The sequence below is a fragment of the Bufo bufo genome, chromosome 1 (genome assembly GCF_905171765.1).
Source record: "Bufo bufo chromosome 1, aBufBuf1.1, whole genome shotgun sequence".
In the NCBI taxonomy this organism is placed as follows: domain Eukaryota; kingdom Metazoa; phylum Chordata; class Amphibia; order Anura; family Bufonidae; genus Bufo; species Bufo bufo.
The window spans coordinates 561274725-561297776 of record NC_053389.1 but is presented as its reverse complement, the minus strand read 5'-3'; the positions used below and the strand labels follow the sequence as shown (position 1 = coordinate 561297776).

Genomic DNA, 23052 nt, shown 5'->3' with positions numbered 1-23052 from the left:
CTGGGGCTACTATGTCAGCCCCAGTTACAGGAGAAATCGACAGTAAAAAAAAAAAAAAAAAAAAAGTGAAGTAAATGTCCCCCAGAGGTCTTGTATGACCTTATGGGGGACAAAAAGTGTAAAAAAAAAATAAAAAAAAAAGGTTGAAAATAAAAAAATAAAAAAAAGTTTCGCATGTAAAAAAGTAAGGAATGAAAAAAAAATGTTAAAAATAGAAAAAATAAAATAGACATATTTGGTATTGCCGCGTCCGTAAAAACCAGCTCTATAAAAATATTATATGACCTAACCCCTCTGGTGAACACCGTAAAAAAAAAAAAAAAAAAACTGTGTCAAAACAAGCAATTTTTGTCACCTTGCATCACAAAAGGTGCAACACCAAGTGATCAAAAATGCGTATGTCCCACAAAATGGTACCAATAAAACCGTCACCTCATCCCGCAAAAAATGAGCCCCTACATAAGAAAATCTCTCAAAAAATAAAAAAACTATAGCTCTTAGAACATGGAGACACTAAAACATAATTTTTTTGGTTTCAAAAATGCTATTATTGTGTTAAAGTGAAACAAATAAAAAAAAGTATACATATTAGGTATTTCCGCGTCCGTAAAAACCAGCTCTATAAAAATATTATATGACCTAACCCCTCGGGTGAACACCGTAAAAAAAAAAAAAAAAACTGTGTCAAAACAAGCAATTTTTGTCACCTTGCATCACAAAAGGTGCAACACCAAGTGATCAAAAACGTGTATGTCCCACAAAATAGTACCAATAAAACCGTCACCTCATCTCACAAAAAATGAGCCCCTACATAATAAAATCTCTCAAAAAATAAAAAAACTATAGCTCTTAGAACATGGAGACACTAAAACATCATTTTTTTGGTTTCAAAAATGCTATTATTGTGTTAAAGTGAAACAAATAAAAAAAAAGTATACATATTAGGTATTGCCGTGTCCGTAAAAACCAGCTCTATAAAAATATCACATGAGCTAACCCCTCAGGTGAATACCGTAAAAAAAAAAAAAAAACTGTGTCAAAACAAGCAATTTTTGTCACCTTGCATCACAAAAGGTGCAACACCAAGTGATCAAAAACGCGTATGTCCCACAAAATAGTACCAATAAAACCGTCACCTCATCCCGCAAAAAATGAGCCCCTACATAAGAAAATCTCTCAAAAAATAAAAAAAACTAGAACATGGACACATTAAAACATAATTTTTTTGTTTCAAAAATGCTATTATTGTGTAAAACTTTAATAAATGAGAAAAAGTATACATATTAGGTATCGCCACGTCCGTAACAATCTGCTCTATAAAAATATCACTTGACTGAACCCCTCAGGTGAACGCTGTAAAAATAAATAAATAGAAACTGTGCTAAAACAACCAATTTTTTGGTCACCTTGCCCCATAAAGTGTTATAATGAATGATCAAAAAATCATATGTACCCAAAAATAGTACTAATAAAACTGGCACCTTATCCCCTAGTTTCCAAAATGGGGTCACTCCTTGGGAGTTTCTACTGTAAGGGTGCATCAGGGAGCTTCAAATGGGACATGGCATCTAAAAACCATGTGGAGTACCTTTTCTTCTGCGCCCTGCCGTGTGCCCATACAGCAGTTTATGACCACATGTGGGGTGTTTCTGTAAACCGCAGAATCTGGGTAATAAATATTGAGTTTTGTTTGGCTGTTAACCATCGATGTGTTAAAGAAAAAAATTGATTAAAATGGAAAATCTGCCAAAAAAGTGAAATTTCAAAATTTGATCTCCATTTTCCTTTAATTCTTGTGGAACGCCTAAAGGGTTAACAAAGTTTGTAAAATCGGTTTTAAATACCTTGAGGGGTGTAGTTTCTACAATGGGGTCATTTATGGGGGTATCCACTATGTAGGCCCCACAAAGTGACTTCAGACCTGAACTGGTCCTTAAAAAGTGGGTTTTGGCAATTTTCTTAAAAATTTGAAGAATTGCTTCTAAACTTCTAAGCCTTTAACGTCCTAAAAAAATAAAAGGACATTTCCAAAATGATGCCAACATAAAGTAGACATATGGGGAATGTTAAGTAATAAATATTTTATGAGGTATCACTTTCAGTTTTAATAGCAGAGAAATAGAAATTTAGAAAATTGCGAATTTTTCAAATTTTTGGGTAAATTTGGGATTTTTTCATAAATAAAGGTGAAATATTTTGACTCTAATTTATGACTATCATGAAGTACAATGTGTCACGAGAACACAATCTCTGAATGACTTGGATAAATAAAGGCGTTCCAACGTTATTACCACATAAAGTGAGATATGTCAGTTTTGCAAAATTTGGCCTGGTCAGGAAAGGGGGCAAATGGCCCAGATGGCAGGTGGTTAAGGAATTTGGCAAGGAAGTTGTTCCTAACAGCTTGGAGAGCTAACCACAGATCTTCTGCGTTTCTTAGCATGAGCAACCCTATTAACCCTTTCACGCATTTGGATGTAACTGTACGTCCAAATTGCAAGTGACTTACTGCATATGGACGTATAGTCACGTCCAATCTGCTTACCGGGACTGTGACACTATAAAGTGTCACAGCCCCGGAGTCTCCAGTCTCCCAGAGAGCCGAGACCCCAGGGAAGCCGGGAAGGGACCAATCAGAGTGGTCCCTTGCCGGCAAGCTCTGCAGACTAACCAATCATAGCAGTGGATGCCGGTGACTCCCACTGTGTCCTCAGTGCCCCTGATTATTTTACTGCCCACATATGCCAAAATTACCCCCCCCCCCCCATTGTCCCCCATCGCCCCGTGGAGCCTGATCCTCTGTGCGGCTCTGATGGCAGCGGCTCAGAAACTTAGCCGCTGCCATCAGCAGAGAGTGCCAGCTGTAATTTACAACTGACACTCTGCTGATACAGCAGAAATCGGTGCTGGCACCGATCTCGGCCGTTTAACCCCATAGATGCCGCGGTCAGCAATCGCCCGCAGTGTCCATGGGGTTGAGAGGGAGCTCTCTCTCTCTTCCATCGGGCCGCTGCTGCTGTGATGGCAGCAGCCTTATGGTTGCCATAGCAACCGGATGCATTACCAGGGCGTCTGGGCTGCCATGTACCTAAGGCTGATCAGACCCTGAGGGTCTGATCAACCTTAGTGTAAATGTAATACACACCATACAGTGCATTGCAATAGATGACTATTGCAATGCACTGTATAGCCATCAGGCCCACTGGATCTTCAAAACCCAGATGGGTCTTGATAATAAAAAAAAAAGTTAAACAAGGGGAAATAAATAAAAATGTAAATAAAATAAAAATAATTACTGTCTTTATTCATATCCGTTCATTTATGTCATAAAAAAATGAAATAAATAAAGTACACATAATTGGTATTGACGCATCCATAACGACCTGATCTATAAAAGTATCATATTACTAATCCTGCGTGGTGAATGCCGTAAAAAATTATGTAGAAAAAAAAGACGGAATTGCTGTTTTTGTCACCTCACGTCCACAAAAAATAAATAACAAGTGATCAAAAATACATATGTACCCCAAAATGATACCAATAAAAACTACAGCCCAGCTCGCAAAAAACAAGTCCCCACACAGCTACGTTGGTGAAAAAATAAAAAAGCTATGGACTTTAGTATATGGTGATGCAAACTATAATTTATTTTTAACACAAAAGTGATTTTATTGCTGAAAAAGTAGTAAAACATAAAAAACTACATACATTTGGTATTACCATAACTGTATCAACCCACAGAATTAAAAAAATCATATATGATTTACCACAAGAGGAGCCCCATAAAATAGAAAAATAAAAAACAATGACATAATTGCCATTTTTGTCCACTTCACCTCCACAAAAAATGGTATAAAAAGTGATCAAAAAGACATATGTACCCCAAAATGATACCAATAGAAACTCCAGCCTGTCCCGCAAAAAACAAGCTGCCACACAGCTAAGTTGGTGAAAAATTAAAATGTTATGGACTTTAGTATATGGTGATGCAAAATATCATTTATTTTTAACACAAAATTGATTTTATTGCTGAAAAAAGTAGTAAAACATAAAAACGACATAAATTTGGTATCTCCATAACCGTATCAAACCACAGAATAAAATAATCATATAATATTTACAACAAGAGGAGCCCCATAAAAATAAAAAAATAAAAAACACTGACAGAATTGCCATTTTTGACCACTTCACCACCACAAAAATTGTATAAAAAGTTATCAAAAAGACATATGTACCCTAAAATGATACCAATAAAAACTACAGCCTTTCCCACAAAAAAAAACAAATCCCCACACAGCTACATTGGTGAAAAAATACAACCAATTTCAGGAAATTACATGTTAGAAAATCCTGATGCCGCTCCTTCCCTTGTGAATGCTGCCTTGCCCCCAAACAGTGGTTTATGACCACGTATAAGGTGCTGCCGTTCTCAGGAAAAAATGCTAAATTTGGGGATAAAGCAACTTTATATTGGAAATAAAAGTTAATTTTTCATTTTCACAGCCATGTGTTTCTAAACTCTATAAAACGCTTGTTGGGTCAAAGCATTCACTTCACCACAATTTTTTTTTTCCGAGGGGGTAGTTTCCAAAATGGGGTCCCTTTTTGGGGTTTTCTTTCTAGGAGTACTTCAGGGTCTCTTCAAATGTGACATGGAACCTGAAAACCATTCCTGCAAAATCCGCCCTCAGTTAAAAATATGGCGCTCTTTTCCTTCTGCGCCCTGCCAAAATAATGTAACATTTCCCCTCCATTTTGCTTTAATTCTTGTGGAACACCTAAAGGGTTAATAAAGTTTGTAAAATCAGTTTTGAATAACCTGAAGGGTGTAGTTTCTAAAATGCGGTGATTTATTGGTGGTTTCTACTTCTACTATGTAAGCCCCACAAAGTGACTTCAAAACTGAAATGGTACTTAAAAAAGTGGGTTTTGGAAATGTTCTTAAAAATTTTAAAATGTGCTTCTAAACTTCTAAGCCCTCTAACTTCCTAAAAAAATAAAGTGACATTTAAAAAATGATGTCAACATAAAGTAGACATATGGGGAAGGTAAAGTAATAACTATTTTTATGAAGTATCACTATTTGTCTTAAAAGCAAAGGAATTCTAATTTTGAAAATTGCAAATTTTAGATTTTTTTATGCAAAAAGGTAAAACATATCAACTCAAAATCACCACTAACATGAAGCACGATGTGTCATGAGAAAACAGTCTCAGAATGGCTTGGATAAGTAAAAGAGTTCCAAAATTGAAAAGTGACATGTCACATTTGAAAAATGGGGCTCCAGCATTTGGTCTAAGGGGTTTGAAGGGGTTAAACCAGGCATACAGCCTGGTAGGGTGACCATACCCTTATTATAACTCTCTGTGACTCCATTACTGAGAAAACATATTTACCTAGGCACTAGACAACTAGCCCTGTTAATCCAGAGTAAGGATGTAGGGACTGAAGGTGAAGGAGGAGTTACAAAACTGTTGGTCCAAGCGCTTCAGTTAGGTCATTAGTATATAAATAAAAAATGAAGTCTTCTCAATAATGGGGTCACGTACAACCATAATAAAGATATTGTTTTTATCAGCATGATCAACCCTACGAAGGGTTGATCATGCCGACAGAAGCTTTTTAATGACATTGGCTGTATGTTTGTGGTCCTTTTACTGCTGCAGAATACATTTTAATGCATTTTTTCCACACCTGGCTAAAACTTTTGCACAGTACTGTAAACTATAAAATATTACTTTCAACTGATTAGGACCACAATTCCAAAAGTAGCTTAGAAATACAAGAATTATGGGTATTTGATGAGGTAGCAGCTGTAATCTGTCATCAGCATCATAAAGCTATGTGTTATAGACGTGGTGACACTGTGAAAAATAACGGTACGCTAATGTCGAAAAAAACTTTTTTCTCCCTGATTCACTGAACTTAAATAATTTCCACCTGTGCACAGACGGGAAGAGATTTAATGAACCCAATAACATGCAAGAGGTTTGACTCTGAACAGATGTAGCCTGACGTTTTCCAATAGCTTCTGAATCAAGTTCTAAATTACAGACATCTAGAACTCCACTTCTACGGTTCAGACGTTTGTCTGCAAGCTAATTGGCTGTGTGAGTTGGAGCCATAACTTCATGACTTCATTTAAAGCCCTGTGTGAGGAGGTCATCCATTTTATGTTCTGCTGCAAAGTCGTAGCTCAGATTACTTCTTATCATTTCATGAACATAAATAAATATTAAAAAGTAATTAGAAAAGGACCATATTTTGTAATATAGTTTAATAACTTGTATTTAAATATAGTAATAATAGCAAACTATATTAATATAGTGCCTTATACTTTATCTTCTTCCTTTTTTTCAACCATTGCACAGCAGTATACAATATGCATACTATATGTGCAACTGCTGAACAAGGATCACATAGACAAAAAGACCACTTCATCCTGAAAAGGAAAATAAAACTACTGCCTACACGATTGCATGCAAGAGCTATACTAATGGTTCCCATGGCCCACAATTATTGGTGGATAGAGGGATATAAGGGAGACTCTGCCTCACTCTCAAGCTTAGCAATTGGAGCGCAACGGGCTGTTGATATTACTGTACATGGACCCCCTACTATCCTGTCTGGAGTGCCATATGTCCCTTGTGTACTTAGTATACGTATTTGCTATGATAGCTCTGTCAGGATCTGTCAGATTCTAGCTTAACAACAGAACATAGAATATTTAAGAATATAAAGGTCCCTTTACATGTGATGATATCACAGCAGATCTGCTGATTGCTGGCGAAGGAGACCTCTATATTTACATGCAGCGCTCTCCTCCAGAGTATGGGGAGGAATGATCGCTAATGCCATTGCTCTTCCCCATAATGACTCGTTTGCCAGCAGGGGATCATGTTTACACGGCACGATCTGCTGCAATTAAACAATCACTTTTACGTGCTCACAAATCAATGGTACATTTACACCACCCGATCATCGGTAACGAGAGTTAATATGAACATAGTCATAGATTTACAGGTCTCTAGAAAGACTAGCAGTACCTACTTGTAAATTGTTTTAGGGAGGGAGCACATGTTAATGAACAGAAAATGTGTTTCTTTAATAGTTTTAGGAATAAGCAGTTCTCGATAAATTGTATTTTACTCATTTAGTTCAAACAATGCTCATTGAAATCAATGGGCAGAGTGCTCCATCACATGCTGCTGCAGGGAAAATACAGATGTCTGTACACAGTAGGCAAAACGTAGCTAATACCCTCCATTGTTAGATAGAAAGAGCGATCATTTCATGTTTATGGGGGAAGGGGGGGAAGATATGAGAGAGATAGATAGATAGATAGATAGATAGATAGATATGAGATAGAAATATAGATAGATAGATAGATAGATATAGAAGATAGATAGATAGATAGATATAGAAGATAGATAGATAGATACAGTAGATGATAGATATGAGATAAATAGATATGAGATAGATAGATAGATAGATATGAGATAGATAGATAGGAGATAGATAGATAGATAGATCGATAGATAGATCGATAGATAGATAGACAGATAATAGATAGATAGATAGATAGATAGATAGATAGATAGGAGATAGATATATAGATAGATAGGAGATAGATAGATAGATAGATAGATAGATAGATAGATAGACAGATAATAGATAGATAGATAGATATACAGCAAAAACGAAGGCAGCACTCCAATTTTGTGAAAAAAAGTGGAAGGTTTATTCACTCATCAGCAACGTTTCAGCTCTCTCTATGGAGCCTTTGTCCAGCTGAGTAACATGTGCATAATGGCGTACATAAATAGTGACAGTGATTAACATGATTACAAATCAATTCCAATTGTCATAAATACAGATAAGATAAATATAAAAATTACAATCATATAAATAGTATAATTCATCCATACAACTAGTGTACATATAGTAACGAGTAGGTGCATACATAAAAATCCATAGTGTAATTCATATTGTGTGCAATATGCCCCGATCTTGCATAATTGGTGATTATTGCAGTAGTGAACAAATGTGTAAGTATATTGAAAAATTAATTAAAAACCTTTGAATGGGTAAGAGGCTGAAGCAGCATGGAGGAGACTGCTGGCGTCCGGAAACAGCAGCGGCGCATGCGCCGCACTGTCTATTATCGCGAGACTTGTACCAAAACTGAGTATCGTTGCTGACCATAACAAAGATGGCCACAATGGAAGCATGATGTAAGGGCGCTTAACGCCCATCCAGCTTAACAAAGCACTAGTTGATAGAATATATACCGCATGTTCAGCAGAGAAGCCGATCCATAGATCGGGGGCCGGCGGTTCAATGCCGGTCACCGTCAGGACATCCGTCTTGACAGGGGGGCGTGGCTCTCATACCAGCTCCATCCTGTCGTCCAGATATATCGGCGCATCCGCTCCAAAGCGCTCGTACCTGTCATGTAGTAACTAATCCAAATCAGGGATCAGTCACAACAGACTGCAAGAGCGCAAGCATCCAATGCATCGGTAAACTTATAATAGTGAAAATATATAAAAAAGGGGGATGAAAGCAGGATTATCCAACTGTCCGTGTGATGTGACCCCAGTCCCCATTGCAGGGGCTAGAGCCACAGCAGACAGACAGGGACAATCACTACACCATTCAACAACGCAAATAAGTACAAGAATGTGAATACGGATCGCCGACACAGTTCCTCCAGTCTTCACCACAAATGTCCATTCATAGTATGAAGTCATAGTAAGATCCTGTATAAAACAGAGAAGAGAAGGAGAAAACCAATTAGATAAATAGCACATGTTATTTTCCATAGACGTAATCAAAAAGAGAAAGGATATGCACAGCCAGCAATCAGACCACCCTGAACTCCACATTTAAGCCCTGAGGTTTCAGGGTGCCCAAAGTGTAAATCCAGTATAGTTCACGTTTTTTTAGTATTTTAACGCGATCACCCCCTCGTCTGGAAGGAGTTATTTGTTCCAGAATTCTAAATCTCAGGTCATTTTGTGTGTGTTTGGCATCAGCAAAATGTTTTGACACTGGGAGATCCATTTTTTGTTGACGAATGGAATAGCGATGTTGGTTGAGACGGGTTTTGACGTCCCAAGTAGTCTCCCCAATATATAAAAGATTACAAGGACAGATCAGCAAGTAAACAACATAGGACGAGTCGCATGTTAGGTACTGTCTGATTTTTACATTCTGTCCTGAAATTGGATGGAGGAATGTATCACCTTTCAGCATCAACTTGCAGTTAATGCAATTGTAACATGGATAGCAACCCTTCCTGGTGGACCCAAAATAAGACTCGCATGTCTCCCTGGATGTGCCAATATCTGATTTAACCAGTCTGTCGCCTAAATTGCGACTGCGTCGATAGGAGCAAAGAGGTGGAGCCTTAAATTCCTCAATTTGTTCAAAGTTGCTAGCCAGAATGCGCCAATGTTTTCTAATAATGGCCGCAATAGTCGTACTGTTGGTATTATACTCAGAGACAAAAGGGATCCGGGGCTGGGATCGTTTAGGGTCACCCAGTCCCGCCTTAACAGTCTCTTTAGTAAGGGGTTTCACCCTATTGATGTGTTCTTGAATAAGCTTTTTAGGGTAACCACGTGTCTGGAATTTCTGGCTCATCTCTTTTAATCTGACATCGACTAGTGCTGGATCTTGTACAATTTTCTTCACACAAAGAAGTTGACTGAAAGGGAGTGACCTTAGCATAGGTTTTGGATGGTGGCTCTCATAGCGCAACAGTGTATTTTTATCGGTTGGTTTTACATATAAGTCGGTTATTAGCTTGTCATTTTGGATGCTAACCTGGGTATCTAAAAATTGTATTGTGGATTCAGAATGAGAGAGTGTAAATTTCACACTGGGATCAATGGTGTTAAGGAAAATGTGGAAGGCGATGAGGTCCTCCGTGGCGCCGACCCAAATCAGGAAAATGTCGTCGAATGTATCGCCACCACCTCAGCACATGGCTGAAGTGGTGGCACACATAGACGACAGATTCCTCAAGATGGGACATGTAAAGATTTGCGTAAGTCGGCGCCACGTTGGACCCCATCGCAGTACCATGCAATTGTAGGAAAAAGTCATCCTGAAATAGGAAATAATTCCTAGTCAGGATGAACCTGAGAAGGGAACTCAAAATCTGTTGACAGTCACTACTATATTGTGTCTTTTCTAGAGTCTATTCAATAACTCGTATACCTAACTCATGTTCTATAGAGGTATAAAGGCTTACCACGTCGAATGAAGCCAATATTGCCCCCTCTGGTACGGACAGATCTGCAATTTTGGTTAAAAAATCATTGGTATCTCTGATGTGGGAACGTGATGCTGCTGCATAAGGATGCAAGATTTTATCAAGGAAAATGGCTACTTTACAAAACAATGAATCCATGCCCGAGACGATGGGACGTCCCGGGGGTGGAGTCAGAGATTTGTGTATTTTCGGTAAAGTATATAAAATGGGCGTTGTCGGCTTGTCACAATATAAAAATGAAAAAATATTGTCATCAATTATACCTTTTACTTTTGCTCTAATCAGAATATCCTTTAGTTCTCTTAACAGCACGAACTTCGGATCATTATAGATCCTCTCATATACCTTAGTGTCAGCCAATTGCTCTCTGATTTCGGCCACATAGGATCCGGTGTCCATGACCACAACCCCACCACCTTTGTCAGCGGACTTGATGGTGAGGCTGCGGTCCGAAGCCAGATCTCTAAGTGCCGAAATTTCTGCTGAAGTAATATTGGCAAATTTCAATGGGTGCTGAAGTGTATCCCATTTGAGGCCTTCGATGTCGCGTTTGACCGCGAGACCAAAAGCCTCAATGGCAGGATGGTCTATGACAGGAGTAAAATCACTTTTGAGAAATAACCCCAAATTTTTCAGATTCAATTCGCTAATACCTGCATTATCAGACAAAGGTCTAGCATCCTGGTTCGCAAAAAATACCTTCAATTTAATATTACGTAGGAATCTCTGCAGATCCATTTCTAAATCGAACCATTTGGTGGCATTTACAGGACAGAATGATAGACCTTTGTTTAGCAAAGACAATTGTGCAGCACTCAATTGTGCCGAAGAAATATTTACCACTGTATCATGCCCTATATCTTGCGTCTTAGAGTCCTGCCCTGTTGGGGCTGCACATTTTTCCCTTTTCTTCTGTTTATGTTGTCTCCTCCCCCCTCTGCGAGTCCTGTTGACTCGGGGGTTGCCCCTAAAAAAGGAACAGAGGGCATGGTATCCAATTGTGAATCTGTAGCAATGTTACTCAGCTGGACAAAGGCTCCATAGAGAGAGCTGAAACGTTGCTGCTGGTTGGGTGAATAAACCTTCCACTTTTTTTCACAAAATTGGAGTGCTGCCTTCGTTTTTGCTGTATGTTTACAATTTGGACCTTGGTCACAGGTCTCACAAGGAGGACTTTTTGCACCCGTATACATTCTTTGAGTGCTGCTTCTTTTCTTTTCTAGATAGATAGATAGATAGATAGATAGGAGATAGATATATAGAGAGATAGAAGATAGATAGATAGATAGACAGATAATAGATAGATAGATATATAGATAGATAGGAGATAGATAGATAGATAGATAGATAGATAGATAGATAGATAGGAGATAGATAGATAGACAGATAGATAGATAGATAGATAGATAGATAGATAATACATAGGAGATAGATAGATAGATAGATAATAGATAGGATAGATAGTTCAATATTGTATTTTATCTTCCTAAATCTATTTTATTTTTGTGTTGCAGTCTTGCCCTAGTGCTGCCTTCCTACAGCTTTTATTACATTAAAGCAAAACTTGAAGAAACAATAACTCAAGCAAAATGTAAGTACTGGAATAATTGCTAACTATCAGAAATTGAGTTTTATTGCAATGTATCTGATACACTTAACCTGATGATGTCATTAGTTAATGACAGTGGCGCTTTTATGAAAACCCTAAAAGATTACAATGATTCTTAGATGCTGCTGCTCAATCTGCAATGCTGATACAACTCTGTGCCTACTTATATTAACGACTTTGTCACTATATAATATAAAGGCAGCTTTAAACTTGCAGATTAAGAAGCAAAAAGTTTATATTCTGTACAAGAATATGAACATATGTTCCCTATTTCTGTAACCAATTTTTTTTTATATTAAGAGAATCATTGTTTAATCTCTTGCTGATGTATCAAGGATCACTTTGCAAATGTATGTGCATGGCTAGAAAGTAAATGCTAGATTATGAGGAAGCTAATGATCTATTTGAATAAATTAGCAATGTGAATATTTTCTTCCCATTGCCCCGTATTTATCCAGGCAGAAGAAAGAGCCTTAGCGGTTCTGTTTTTGTATGGGCTCTCTACACTGGTGTGTAGACTCATGGGATCAGTACTTCATACAGATAACTAGGCGATGAGAAGATTTTCCACAAAGCTTTATCTTCCACTAACATCTCTTACGATCTGGCATAGGGTATGATAGGTTATGACAGTCTGTGATACATTTAAGGGAAATTCTCAACAAGTTATACTATAAACCGGTTGGACCCTCATCGATCAGACATTTGTGGCCTATTATCCTGTAAATAAATGTCTTAAATGAGAACATCTATTTAAATTAAAAGAAATACAGTCTTGAAATAAGTGCAAAGATACCCTGAAAACTGTATACCGTAGTATGGATGAAATAGGAAATAGTAATATGCTACACAGACATGAACATCAAAAAGGGGGTGTAAATGTGTGGACTATCCACCAATTTGGTCAGCAGATACACTGTGGCCATTATTATTACTTTTGCTTAGTAGATCCTTTCAGCAACAAGGTATTACTGGGACATTAATACATTCCTGTTGTGATGGGTGTTTGTCTTTGCTTTCCAGACTTCGACTGTACATAAACCTTTGATCTTGTCACAATATCTTTATTCAAGAATTTCATTGAATAAAATATTGTTTGTGACCCCCTTTACCTTTACCCTGTTTTTCCTGCTTTTGTTTTCTCTTGCTTTCTCTCTTTGACGGATAATCACAGCCAAAAGGGGCAAATTGAAGGGCAAGTACTTCCTTTATGCTTACTTTGCTAGTCTTTACTGTCCTTTTAGCCACCTTATACCTCCCTTTATTTTGGTCTGTCATTTCTTTGTGCATGGTATATAGAGATTTCAGATCCTTACAGTGGCATGCAATATCATAGCTACATGGCAGCCGTTCATGAATATTAGAAGTAGATCCGTTAGTTTTAAATGTAGTTGTTAAATGGAAATTCTTGTGCGTTTTTATACAAAGGACCAAGACAGTTAAACAATACTTCTAAAGGTAAGTTCAGTGGCACAGATTCGTGTAAGAGTAACACAATGCAATTTGAAAGTTTTCTCCTTGCACTGTTAGGATTATTAGCAATCTAGACTCATATTCACAATGTATAAGGTGCATGATGCCTATTGTGTAGTGAAAACAAAAGAAATTATGCGTAGCGTCTTCACAACATTTGCACATCAATTTGACCAAGTTTTAAGACATTACTCAAGAGGCTTTTTGATTTTCCAGCACAGAATACATTCAGATTTCATCTTATTTTTCCCTCTTGCCTGAATTTGCCTGACAAAGCTGCACAAATGTCTTGCTGTTGGCAGAACATTCTGCCATTCGTTGCACCAGAAGGACCCAGTGGAGAAAGACAGTAAAGTGTTCTTTATATTAAAGTCAGGTTCTTTTATTTCAGACTCTGAAACTCTGAAGCCTGAGTATTTTGAAGATGTTGGTGCAACTTACTTAGCTCCAAGGTCAATCAATTTTCTACTACATTTTAATGCTTTACATGTCTTACATTCCATTTAGTTTATTTCAACATATCAAGTACTGTAGTTAAGTTGGTATATATACCAATTAGCATTTTCAACTTTTGTTATCTGCTTTTGAGAATTATCAAATCATCCCTAAGTTCTAATTTTGTTAACATAATAAGAACAAAGAAAGTATGCAAAAAAGAAAATAAAGTCTTTGGTGCCACCATTTAGAAGGTAGCTATTCTATTTTTAAACAGGCCTTGAGAATAGAGATGGCTGAATTGATGCAAAATTAATTGAATTCAACATGCATTTTATAGATATTCTAAGTGGATCCAAATCTGATTTTTTTGCGATTCAGTTTGAGCGAATTCTGGAGAGATGGATAAGGAGATTTAAAAAAAAAAGTGAGAAACAAGAGAAAAAAAGTATTAGCCCGAGGAGAAACAAATATTCAGGCCAATTGGAGAACTTTCAAAATAGTAGAATCAATTTGGACCCAAATTTAATATGGTAATAAATTTTGCAGAATTGAACCTCAATAGGATTTTCAGTGCTTCGGTCTCTACTTGAGACATAACCTATGATTATAGCCAAGTTAGTGCCTCATCATCATACAGCTGCTTTGGTGTGATTATCCCTTTTCACTACCACAGAGAGAACTAAGTGAGAGGCATTTGTCTCTGCAATGATGATGGGCAATCATCTGAAACAGCTGTCTGCAGAAGAGGAACTGGCTTTGTTATAGTCCTAAGTTTTGTCTCCAGGCCTGTTTAAGAGGTCAGACATTGACATAGGATAGCTTGCTTCTAACTTGTGGAACGAGAAGCAGTTTTTTTTTTTGGGAAGATAGTTAACTTGCATATCTTTCAAAATTAGAATATCGTTTAAAGTTCATTTATTTCAATAATGCAACTTAAAAGGTGAAACTGATATATGAGATAGACTCATTACATGCAAAGCGAGATATTTCAAGCCTTTATTTGTTATAATTTCGATGATTATGGCTTATAGCTTATGAAACCCCAAAGTCACAATTTTGAGCTACCCTTTGCTCAGGGGGTACGGATTAATTAGCTGAATAGAATGTGACACTTTGAGCGTAGAATATTGAACCTTTTCACAAAATTCTAATTTTAAGTTGCATTAATGCAACTCCTTTTAAGTTGCATTACTGAAATAATATTCTAATTTTGCACAATATTCAAATTTTTCGAGTTTCAATTGTATAAGACTTCTTACTCTTATATCCAACAAGAAATAAGTTATGTATTAACTCCTTGGAATTAATCTTCTCTATTCATATCAACAGGGAATTCTGCACTGACCTTCAGATGTCCAATAATAATACAGAATTCCTACTAAATTTTAATCAGTACATAGACACCAAAACACCAAGTAGCCCATCATGTAAGTAGATTTTTGTTTTGCTAAATAATTGAACTTGCATTTTTATATTACCGTACATAATATTCCAGTGACACAAAATAATTAATAAGGTTTGAGCTCCTTTATTACCAGCTATCCTTTTATCATCTACTAATGGCTTCATGAATTAGATGTTGATTCTTTTTTTTTATTTTACCAAAATGTAATGGTGCATCCATAGTTAAGCCATAGATAGCGCATAAAGCATATTCTATTATACCTTTTGACCTCATTAAACCTTTTGGACCTCATTTGTACCTGTTACTGTATATATGTTTTTTGAAAATTTGTAAAAATAAAATTTGAAAGGAATAATATCTGTCTTAGTGATAGACCTAAATTACAGCATCTAATGAAAACAAAGCCTTCTCGTCACCACCCTTAAAACCTGGTGAACAGAGAATGCACACTATATTTCAAGTGGTACAACAATAATAATCTTTATTTATATAACTCCAACATATTGTATGGGGCTTTACAATAAGAGGATGCCTGTAAACATGAAATCAGACATTACATAGTGATCAACAGTTCAAACAACAGGAATGAGGATCCAGAACTTACAATCTTTGAGGCAACAGGGAAGACACAAAAGGTAGCAGTGCTTGTTTTGTACAATGGTTCAGCCATCAACTAGATAGGGGAGGACTAGAGATGAGCACTTTTTTTTAATTACCAAATCGACCAAGAAATTTGATTTGTGCATGAATCGATTCTACCTCAGTCAAAAGTGCTTTAAAGGGGTTGTTCAGTGAGTTATATTGATGACCTATCCTCAGGATAGGTCATTAATATCTGATTGGTGTGGTACGACACCGGACACCCCTGCTGATCAGCTGTTTGATGAGGTGGCGCTCCATGTCAGCACTGCTTCCTGGTCATTACACTAGCGTCGTCTCCTGTGGAGGGAGCGGGACGTCATGGAGACAGGAGTTTGACCTCCATATTATAGGGGGAACGCCATCCTTGCTGGTTGACATACGGCACTTGTCTTGGTAGGTCTACTCTTATTTCTTCTATGATATCAGGCTAGAAGTTGGTGGTGATTTCTGGATCCTCTTTTTGAACCGGCTGTTATTATTCTGTTCACCTGCTGTTTCCCACATATATATTGTGCAATTATATATGACCTACCTTTGTGATACTTATTGATTTATTATTTACCAAACATTAACTTATGACAATATTGTCTGTAGCCTATGTCCCATCAGGATGGTGTTTTTCTCTGTCCACTTGGTTTTTAATGATCATGTCCTTGATATATATCATGTTTTGTAATTAATAAAGTATTTATGATATTTTGATAATAGTACGTAGTCAGCTTCGTTTCTTCTGTAGGTTTTGTGTATTTCATGGGAGCTGGTACTCGTGATTGTTTATAGGTTGATCCTCGTATTGTTGCCGCAACATGGATTGTATATGCTGATTTCAGCCTGGGCATGAGGATCCCTTTTGTTTTTTTTTGTTTTTGTATATTTATCCATATTATGGAGGATGTTGAAAATTATTGGCTGAATACAGAGCACATTTAGGGTAGTAGATATAGATGAGGGAAATATGTAGGGAGGGGCACCACTGTGGAGAGCTTTGTGAGATCATAGACAAGGGGCTGCGTGATGGAAAACAGTAAAAACACATAGCATGTTACTAGAGAATCTAAAGCCTGTACAGAGAAAGGGTCTCAAAATTTTTAATAAAGACCAAATGAAAAAAATATTTTTAGCTCAAATTGAGCACAATGCAATAATAAAAAATACCCCCTAAAGTGTCCATAGCCTTTAAATTACACATTAACTGCTTATCTTCAATTTAAAGAAAGTGATTAAATCATTTTTGATAAGGTACAGTATACCTCCAAATACACAATACCACTGGACCATATACCAAAGCCTTTACATTGCACAATTAAATATAAGAAGATGGTGAACAATAATGATTTCAGTATCAATATAAAGGCACAGAGCAGTAATGAATATAATGCAAAAAATGCCCCAATATTTATTAAAAAGAAACAACAAAAATGTAACAGCAGAAATGTATAAGCTAGCGCATTTTTGGATTAAGTCTAGTGGTAACCACTGAATGTGCAATTCACGTCCACATATCGCTTGTAAGATTTTTACATTTTGGTCCAGACTCAATGCATCTTCTTTTTTTGCACTTATAAATAAGTGCAAAAAAAGAGATGCATAGACCAATATGTAAAAAATCTCACAAGTGGTAAAAACTGTTCTAATTAGCTGTGTTGTTACCACCCATATTGCCAACAATATTGGGTTCCTTGGAGGCTTTTGTGTTGTTTTCAAGAAATGTATGTGAATTACATGTTTAATGCTTACCCACCATACTTGATCTACTGTACTTCAACAAAATTAACATTAACAAGGATTAATTAAAAGTGAATGTATACATGAAAACAAAACTCTATAACCCATGCTGTGATTAATATCACATTTTGGTGCTGTGGTATTTGGCTGTATATTAGCTGGAAATTATGAATCTATTCATGCTCGGGGGTAACATGCAGCTGTGTTGAACTCTTTGACACATATATGATATGGATCATGCAACATTGTCTAACATTTCCTCCTTGTTTTACAAACAATACGTACAGTATGTTATCTTGTGTGAAATGCTATCCACCAAAGTGACTTCTGTCCTTCCTAATATGACCAGTCAGGAAATGTCATAGGTAATGATCCTGGGCTTTATCTAATATATTAACTATAGTACCGGGAAATTATGTAAACCGTTCCTTTAAAGTAGTTATGAGTCTGACATTTTCCTGTTCAGACAAGTAGGATACAACATTTCTATTTGTACAAAAACAAGACAACTGATGGTCCTTATTTGCACAGTTAGCATTTAGTTGATCACTGCCTATTACCCCTTGCCCCGAAAATAGATGTGCTCATTACTTTCTTTGTTTCTGTGAATCTGATGTCATTTCTTTATATCACATATATTACTTTCCATAGAATACTGGCTAAGTGAGAGCCTGTTTGTCACCTCTTCTAAAATGTCTATTTTAGTGCATACTGATATTGTCTATGAAATAGCAATAATGAGGCATCTTTTCTCAGAACTCTTTGTTGTACCATTCTTCTGTTATTAGAAATTCATGAATAAACTGACAATTGGGTTTTGCCGATTTGGGGCGTTTCACTGCATGGTCTGGTATTGTGGAATCAGCTTTGACAGTGCCAGACTGTGTAGGGACCCGCCCCTTCGACAAGGAAAATTGTGACACCCAATTGTCAATTTATTCAACAGTAAGGAAGAGAACATAAGAAACAAAATGCTTCAAATTCTTGGCGCTTTTCTGAGTTATTTAGCATGGTTTGTTTTCTTATTAGAGTTTAGTAAAAAAAAGATGAATCACATTAAAACAATCGCCTTTTTGTATACTATAATCTTTCATACAGTCTCAAAGTTTGCCTTCAATTCTTTATTCTATTTAATAGGCAATAAGGACCTGATTAACAGAGCTTTGCTGGATGCAGGATTTACATACGAACTGGTACAGGCTCACTGGAAAGGACCGCTACCGTAAGATGCTAATTTTTTACAGTGTATTATCATTAAACTGGACAGAGAGACATGTTGCAAATGTGAAAGTTTTATATAATATGTTTTGTAATATACAGCATTTGCTCTGTTATCATAAATATATTTATTTGCCCTGGATTATAATGTCTAACGGTCTACGAATTTTATTGTCACTAAAAGAGGTCACTGAAAACATACCTTGCTGGTAGCATGATGACTGCCAAATGTCCCATTGCATAGCTGTATTCTGACAATATAATGCAATAATTTTATACTATACAAATGAAAGAAGATGCAGAGCTTCATAGGATAAGTCCCTTTTATAACAAGCTGGAAAAAGTAACCTAATATGCAACTTCAGCTACTTGTCTTTGCTGGATCAAATGATCCGCAGATATGCCATTTCAAAATAGGAGGAACAAAAAGATCTATTTTGGCAGCACTGCTTTCAGAAGAATTTAAGGAGTTCCAGAATCTTGTTCAAGCACCTTATTGGGTCCAAAAGATCTACACATACCTACACTGACATATAAGGTGTAGATGTTTTTGCACCCAATAAATTATTTGAACAAGCTTCTGAAACTCTTCTTTACTTCGACTCCTGGGAATCTGGCTATATCAAGCTGCCATGCACCCAACTGAAGTTAATTGCGGATGGGATGAGTGGACCTTGCATAATGTGTTAATATTTTATTTGAAAAAGTAATTTCATTTTCTTTAGATAATTTCATATTGATTAAATTGCTATTTTGTTTTACTCGACTTTGACTAATCAAGAGGCTCAGACATATTACACAGTCCCTCATTTTACATGTATGATTAAGACTAGCAGAAGGACCCGGGTTCGCATGCATTTCATCTATTTAAATTCATGTTTGTGTGTGTCATTAAAAGATATGGACAGTATCCCCCATAACAGTGACATCTACAGGACCCCGCTCCCTTAACAGTGATCTTCACAGCCCCCTACACTTAACACTGTACCCCCACAGTGCCCTGCCTCCTTAAAATGGGACCTCCACAGCAGCCCACCCTCTTAACTTTGACCTTCATAGCAGCCTGCCCCTTTAACAGTGAGCTCCAAAGCACCCCACCTCCTTGAAAGTGGCCTCCACAGGGGTCCGCACCCTTAACAGTGACCTCTACAGCGACTGCCCCTTTAACAGTGACTGCCACAGTACCACGCTCCCTTAATAGTGACCTCACAGTACCCCACTGCCCCTTTAATAGTGGCCTCCACAGTTTCCTGCTCCCTTAACAGTTACCTCCACAGTGCCGCTCCTTTAACAGTAACCTCCACAGCTGTCTTCCCCCTTAATAGTAACATCCACAGCGCCCTCCCCTTTAACAGTGACCTCCACAGCGGCCACCCCTTTATTAGTGACCTCCATAGTTCCCCGTCTCCTTACCAGTGATTTCCACAATAATCTGCCCCCTTAACAGTGACCTCCACAGCAGCGGCCTCTTTAATAGTGAACTCCACAGTCCCCCAACCCCTTAACATTGACCTCCACAGCGGATGGCCCTTTATTTGTGACCTTCACAGTACCCCGGCTCGTTAACAGTGATTGCCACAATAACCTGCTTCCTTAACAGTGACCTCCACAAAGTTCAGTTCCCTTAAAATGTGACCTTCACAACACCCTGTGCCTTAACAGTGACCTTTACAACACCCACCCTTAAACTGTGACCTCCACATTCCCTGCCCCTTAACAGAGACCTCCACAGCGCCCGCCCCTTTAACAGTGACTGCCACAGTACCCCGCTGCCTAAAAATGACCTCCACAGCGACTGCCCCTTTAATAGTGACCTCCACAGTCCCCTGTCTCCTTAACAGTAACCTCCACAGTGCCAGCCCCTTTAACAGTGACCTCCACAGCATTCCGCCTCCTTAACAGTGACCTCCACAGTACCCCATCTCTTTAACAGTGATTTCAATAACACCCGACCCCCTTAACAGTGGCCTCTACAGCAATTTGCCCCTTAAGACTGACCTCCATAGTGGACTGTCCTCTTAACTGTGACCTCCACAGCAGCCCGCCCCCTTTACTTTGACCTCCACAGCACTCCCTTAACACTGTCATCTACAGCACCCTGCCCCTTTAAAGCTGACCTACAGCAGTGAAGAAAAATGGCTGGGTTGTTATTGAAACCTGGTGTAAAACTGTGTGTATGTGGAGACTAAGGGCCTGCAAGCTTCAATTGACTGATAAGGGTCATGTGATGGTGCCATATTTGCATTTTTTGGGAATATCTCAGGAATGGTACGTGCTAGAGAGCTGAGACCTGGTTTAAAACCTTCCCGGACACCTGATGTACCTGTGTGCCAAGTTTCATGATTGTAAATGCGACGGTATGGATTCCTTTAGGGGACATACATACATACATACACTCAATTTTATATATTAGACTAGCAGAAGGACCTGGCTTTGCATGGGTATATTTAATCTATTTCATTTATTATTTATGTGTGTCGTTAAAAGATATCGACAGTATCCCCTATAACAGTGATATCTACAGTACCCCGCTCCTCTATAACAGTGATCTCCACAATGACCTGCCCCCTTAACAGTAACATCCACAATGCCCCCCTTTAACAGTGACCTTTACAGTGGCCTCCACTTTATTATTGACCTCCACTGTACCCCGTCTCGTTAACAGTGATTTCCACAATAACTCGCCCACTTAACAGTGACCTCCACAGAGCTCCGATCCCTTAAAATTTGACCTCCACAACACCCCGTCCCCTTAACAGTGACCTCTACAGCACCCCGCCCCTTAACACTGACCTCTATAGCGGACTGTCCCTTAACTGTGACCTCCACTGTTCCCTGCCCCCTTAACGGGGACCATAACCCTGCCCCTTTAACAGTGACCACCACAGCGGCTGCCCCTTTATTAGTGACCTCCACAGCAGCCTGCCCCTTTACCAGTGACCTCCACAGCAGCCGTCCCTTTATTAGTGACCTTCACAGTACCCCATCTCCTTAACAGTGATTTCCACAACACCCCATACCCGTAACAGTGGTCTCTACAGCAATCTTCCCCTTAACACTGACCTCCATAGCGTACAGTCCCCTTAACTGTGACCTCCACAGCAGCCTGACCCTAGGGTGGCCAAAGGTCCGGTTTTAGGCCGGACTGTCTGGCTTTCAGTCTCCCTGTCCTCCATCTGGCGCAGGGCCTGGATGGACACAGGGATGTCCTTTTGGACAGCTCACTCTCAGACAGCAGCACTGTGCTGTCTGAGTGTGAGTTGCAGGGAGAAAGTCACCCCACCCTTGCAACTGACAGAAGTTGATTTTTACCTTCATTTTTTCAATCGCTTTCAGCTGCGGAGTGCGAGGGAGTGTGGCCTAACAGATTCGGGGGCGTGACTTAGCGGTAACTGGGTGCATAGTTTTTAAGTCCATCTTTTGAGGGTGGCCTGAATGGCCACCCTACCTGCCCCCTTAACTCTGACCTCCACAGCACTCCACTACTACAGTGTCACAGCGCCCTGCCCCTTTAAAGCTGACCTATAGCAGTGAAGAAAAATGGCTGGGTTGTTATGGAAACCTGGTGTATAACTGTGTGTATGTGGAGGCTAAGTGCATGCAAGCTTCTATTGTCTGATAAGGGTCATGTGACCAGGCTTCTATTTGCTAATGCATTTTTTGGAAATATCTCAGGAACGGTACGTGCTAGAGAGCTGAGACCCAGTCTAACACCTTCCTGGACACTAGATGTACCTGTGTGCCAAATTTTGTGATTGTAAATGCGACAGTGCGGATTCCTTTAGTGGACAAACACACATACACACAGCTTTATATATTAGATTACCAAGTAGGAATCATCCTTGTATTAAATGTGTTTCTAGCATGTAATAATCTTTTCAATAATGTGTAACGTTATCTAATATTTATTTTCAGGAAAGGAATTATAGCTAGATTTGTAGCCACTGATGGTGGAATTACCAGAGTTTATCCAATGAGGTAAGTGTATACAGAAGCTGGGCATGTAAGTAATGATTCGGACAGCAGCATTCACTGCTGCAATATTCACTATAAAACATGTTATATAATATACAGATATATTATATAGAATTTGTATTAAAAAAAAGTAAAAGTGTCAGTAAACCTTGTCATTGCCATAATCAATGACAGATTTAGACTCACAGTTCACATGTAATGATTGCGTGGTATTTGGCAAATTACCAGACAATCAAACCACATGTGTTTTACCACATTGCTGTGGTTTTTCAATGTGTTATTGGT

General features: G+C 38.2%; 1 protein-coding gene across 1 annotated transcript in view; it reads left to right on the top strand.

The window, feature by feature from the left end:
* The window catches only part of CACNA2D1 (calcium voltage-gated channel auxiliary subunit alpha2delta 1), a 1018968-nt gene that overhangs the window by 930240 nt on the left and 65676 nt on the right, over positions 1–23052 (top strand). The window contains 6 exon segments of the mRNA XM_040413129.1: positions 11797–11873; positions 13066–13086; positions 13756–13816; positions 15132–15229; positions 18712–18796; positions 22708–22770. Coding sequence (XP_040269063.1) covers positions 11797–11873; positions 13066–13086; positions 13756–13816; positions 15132–15229; positions 18712–18796; positions 22708–22770 — 405 coding nt within the window.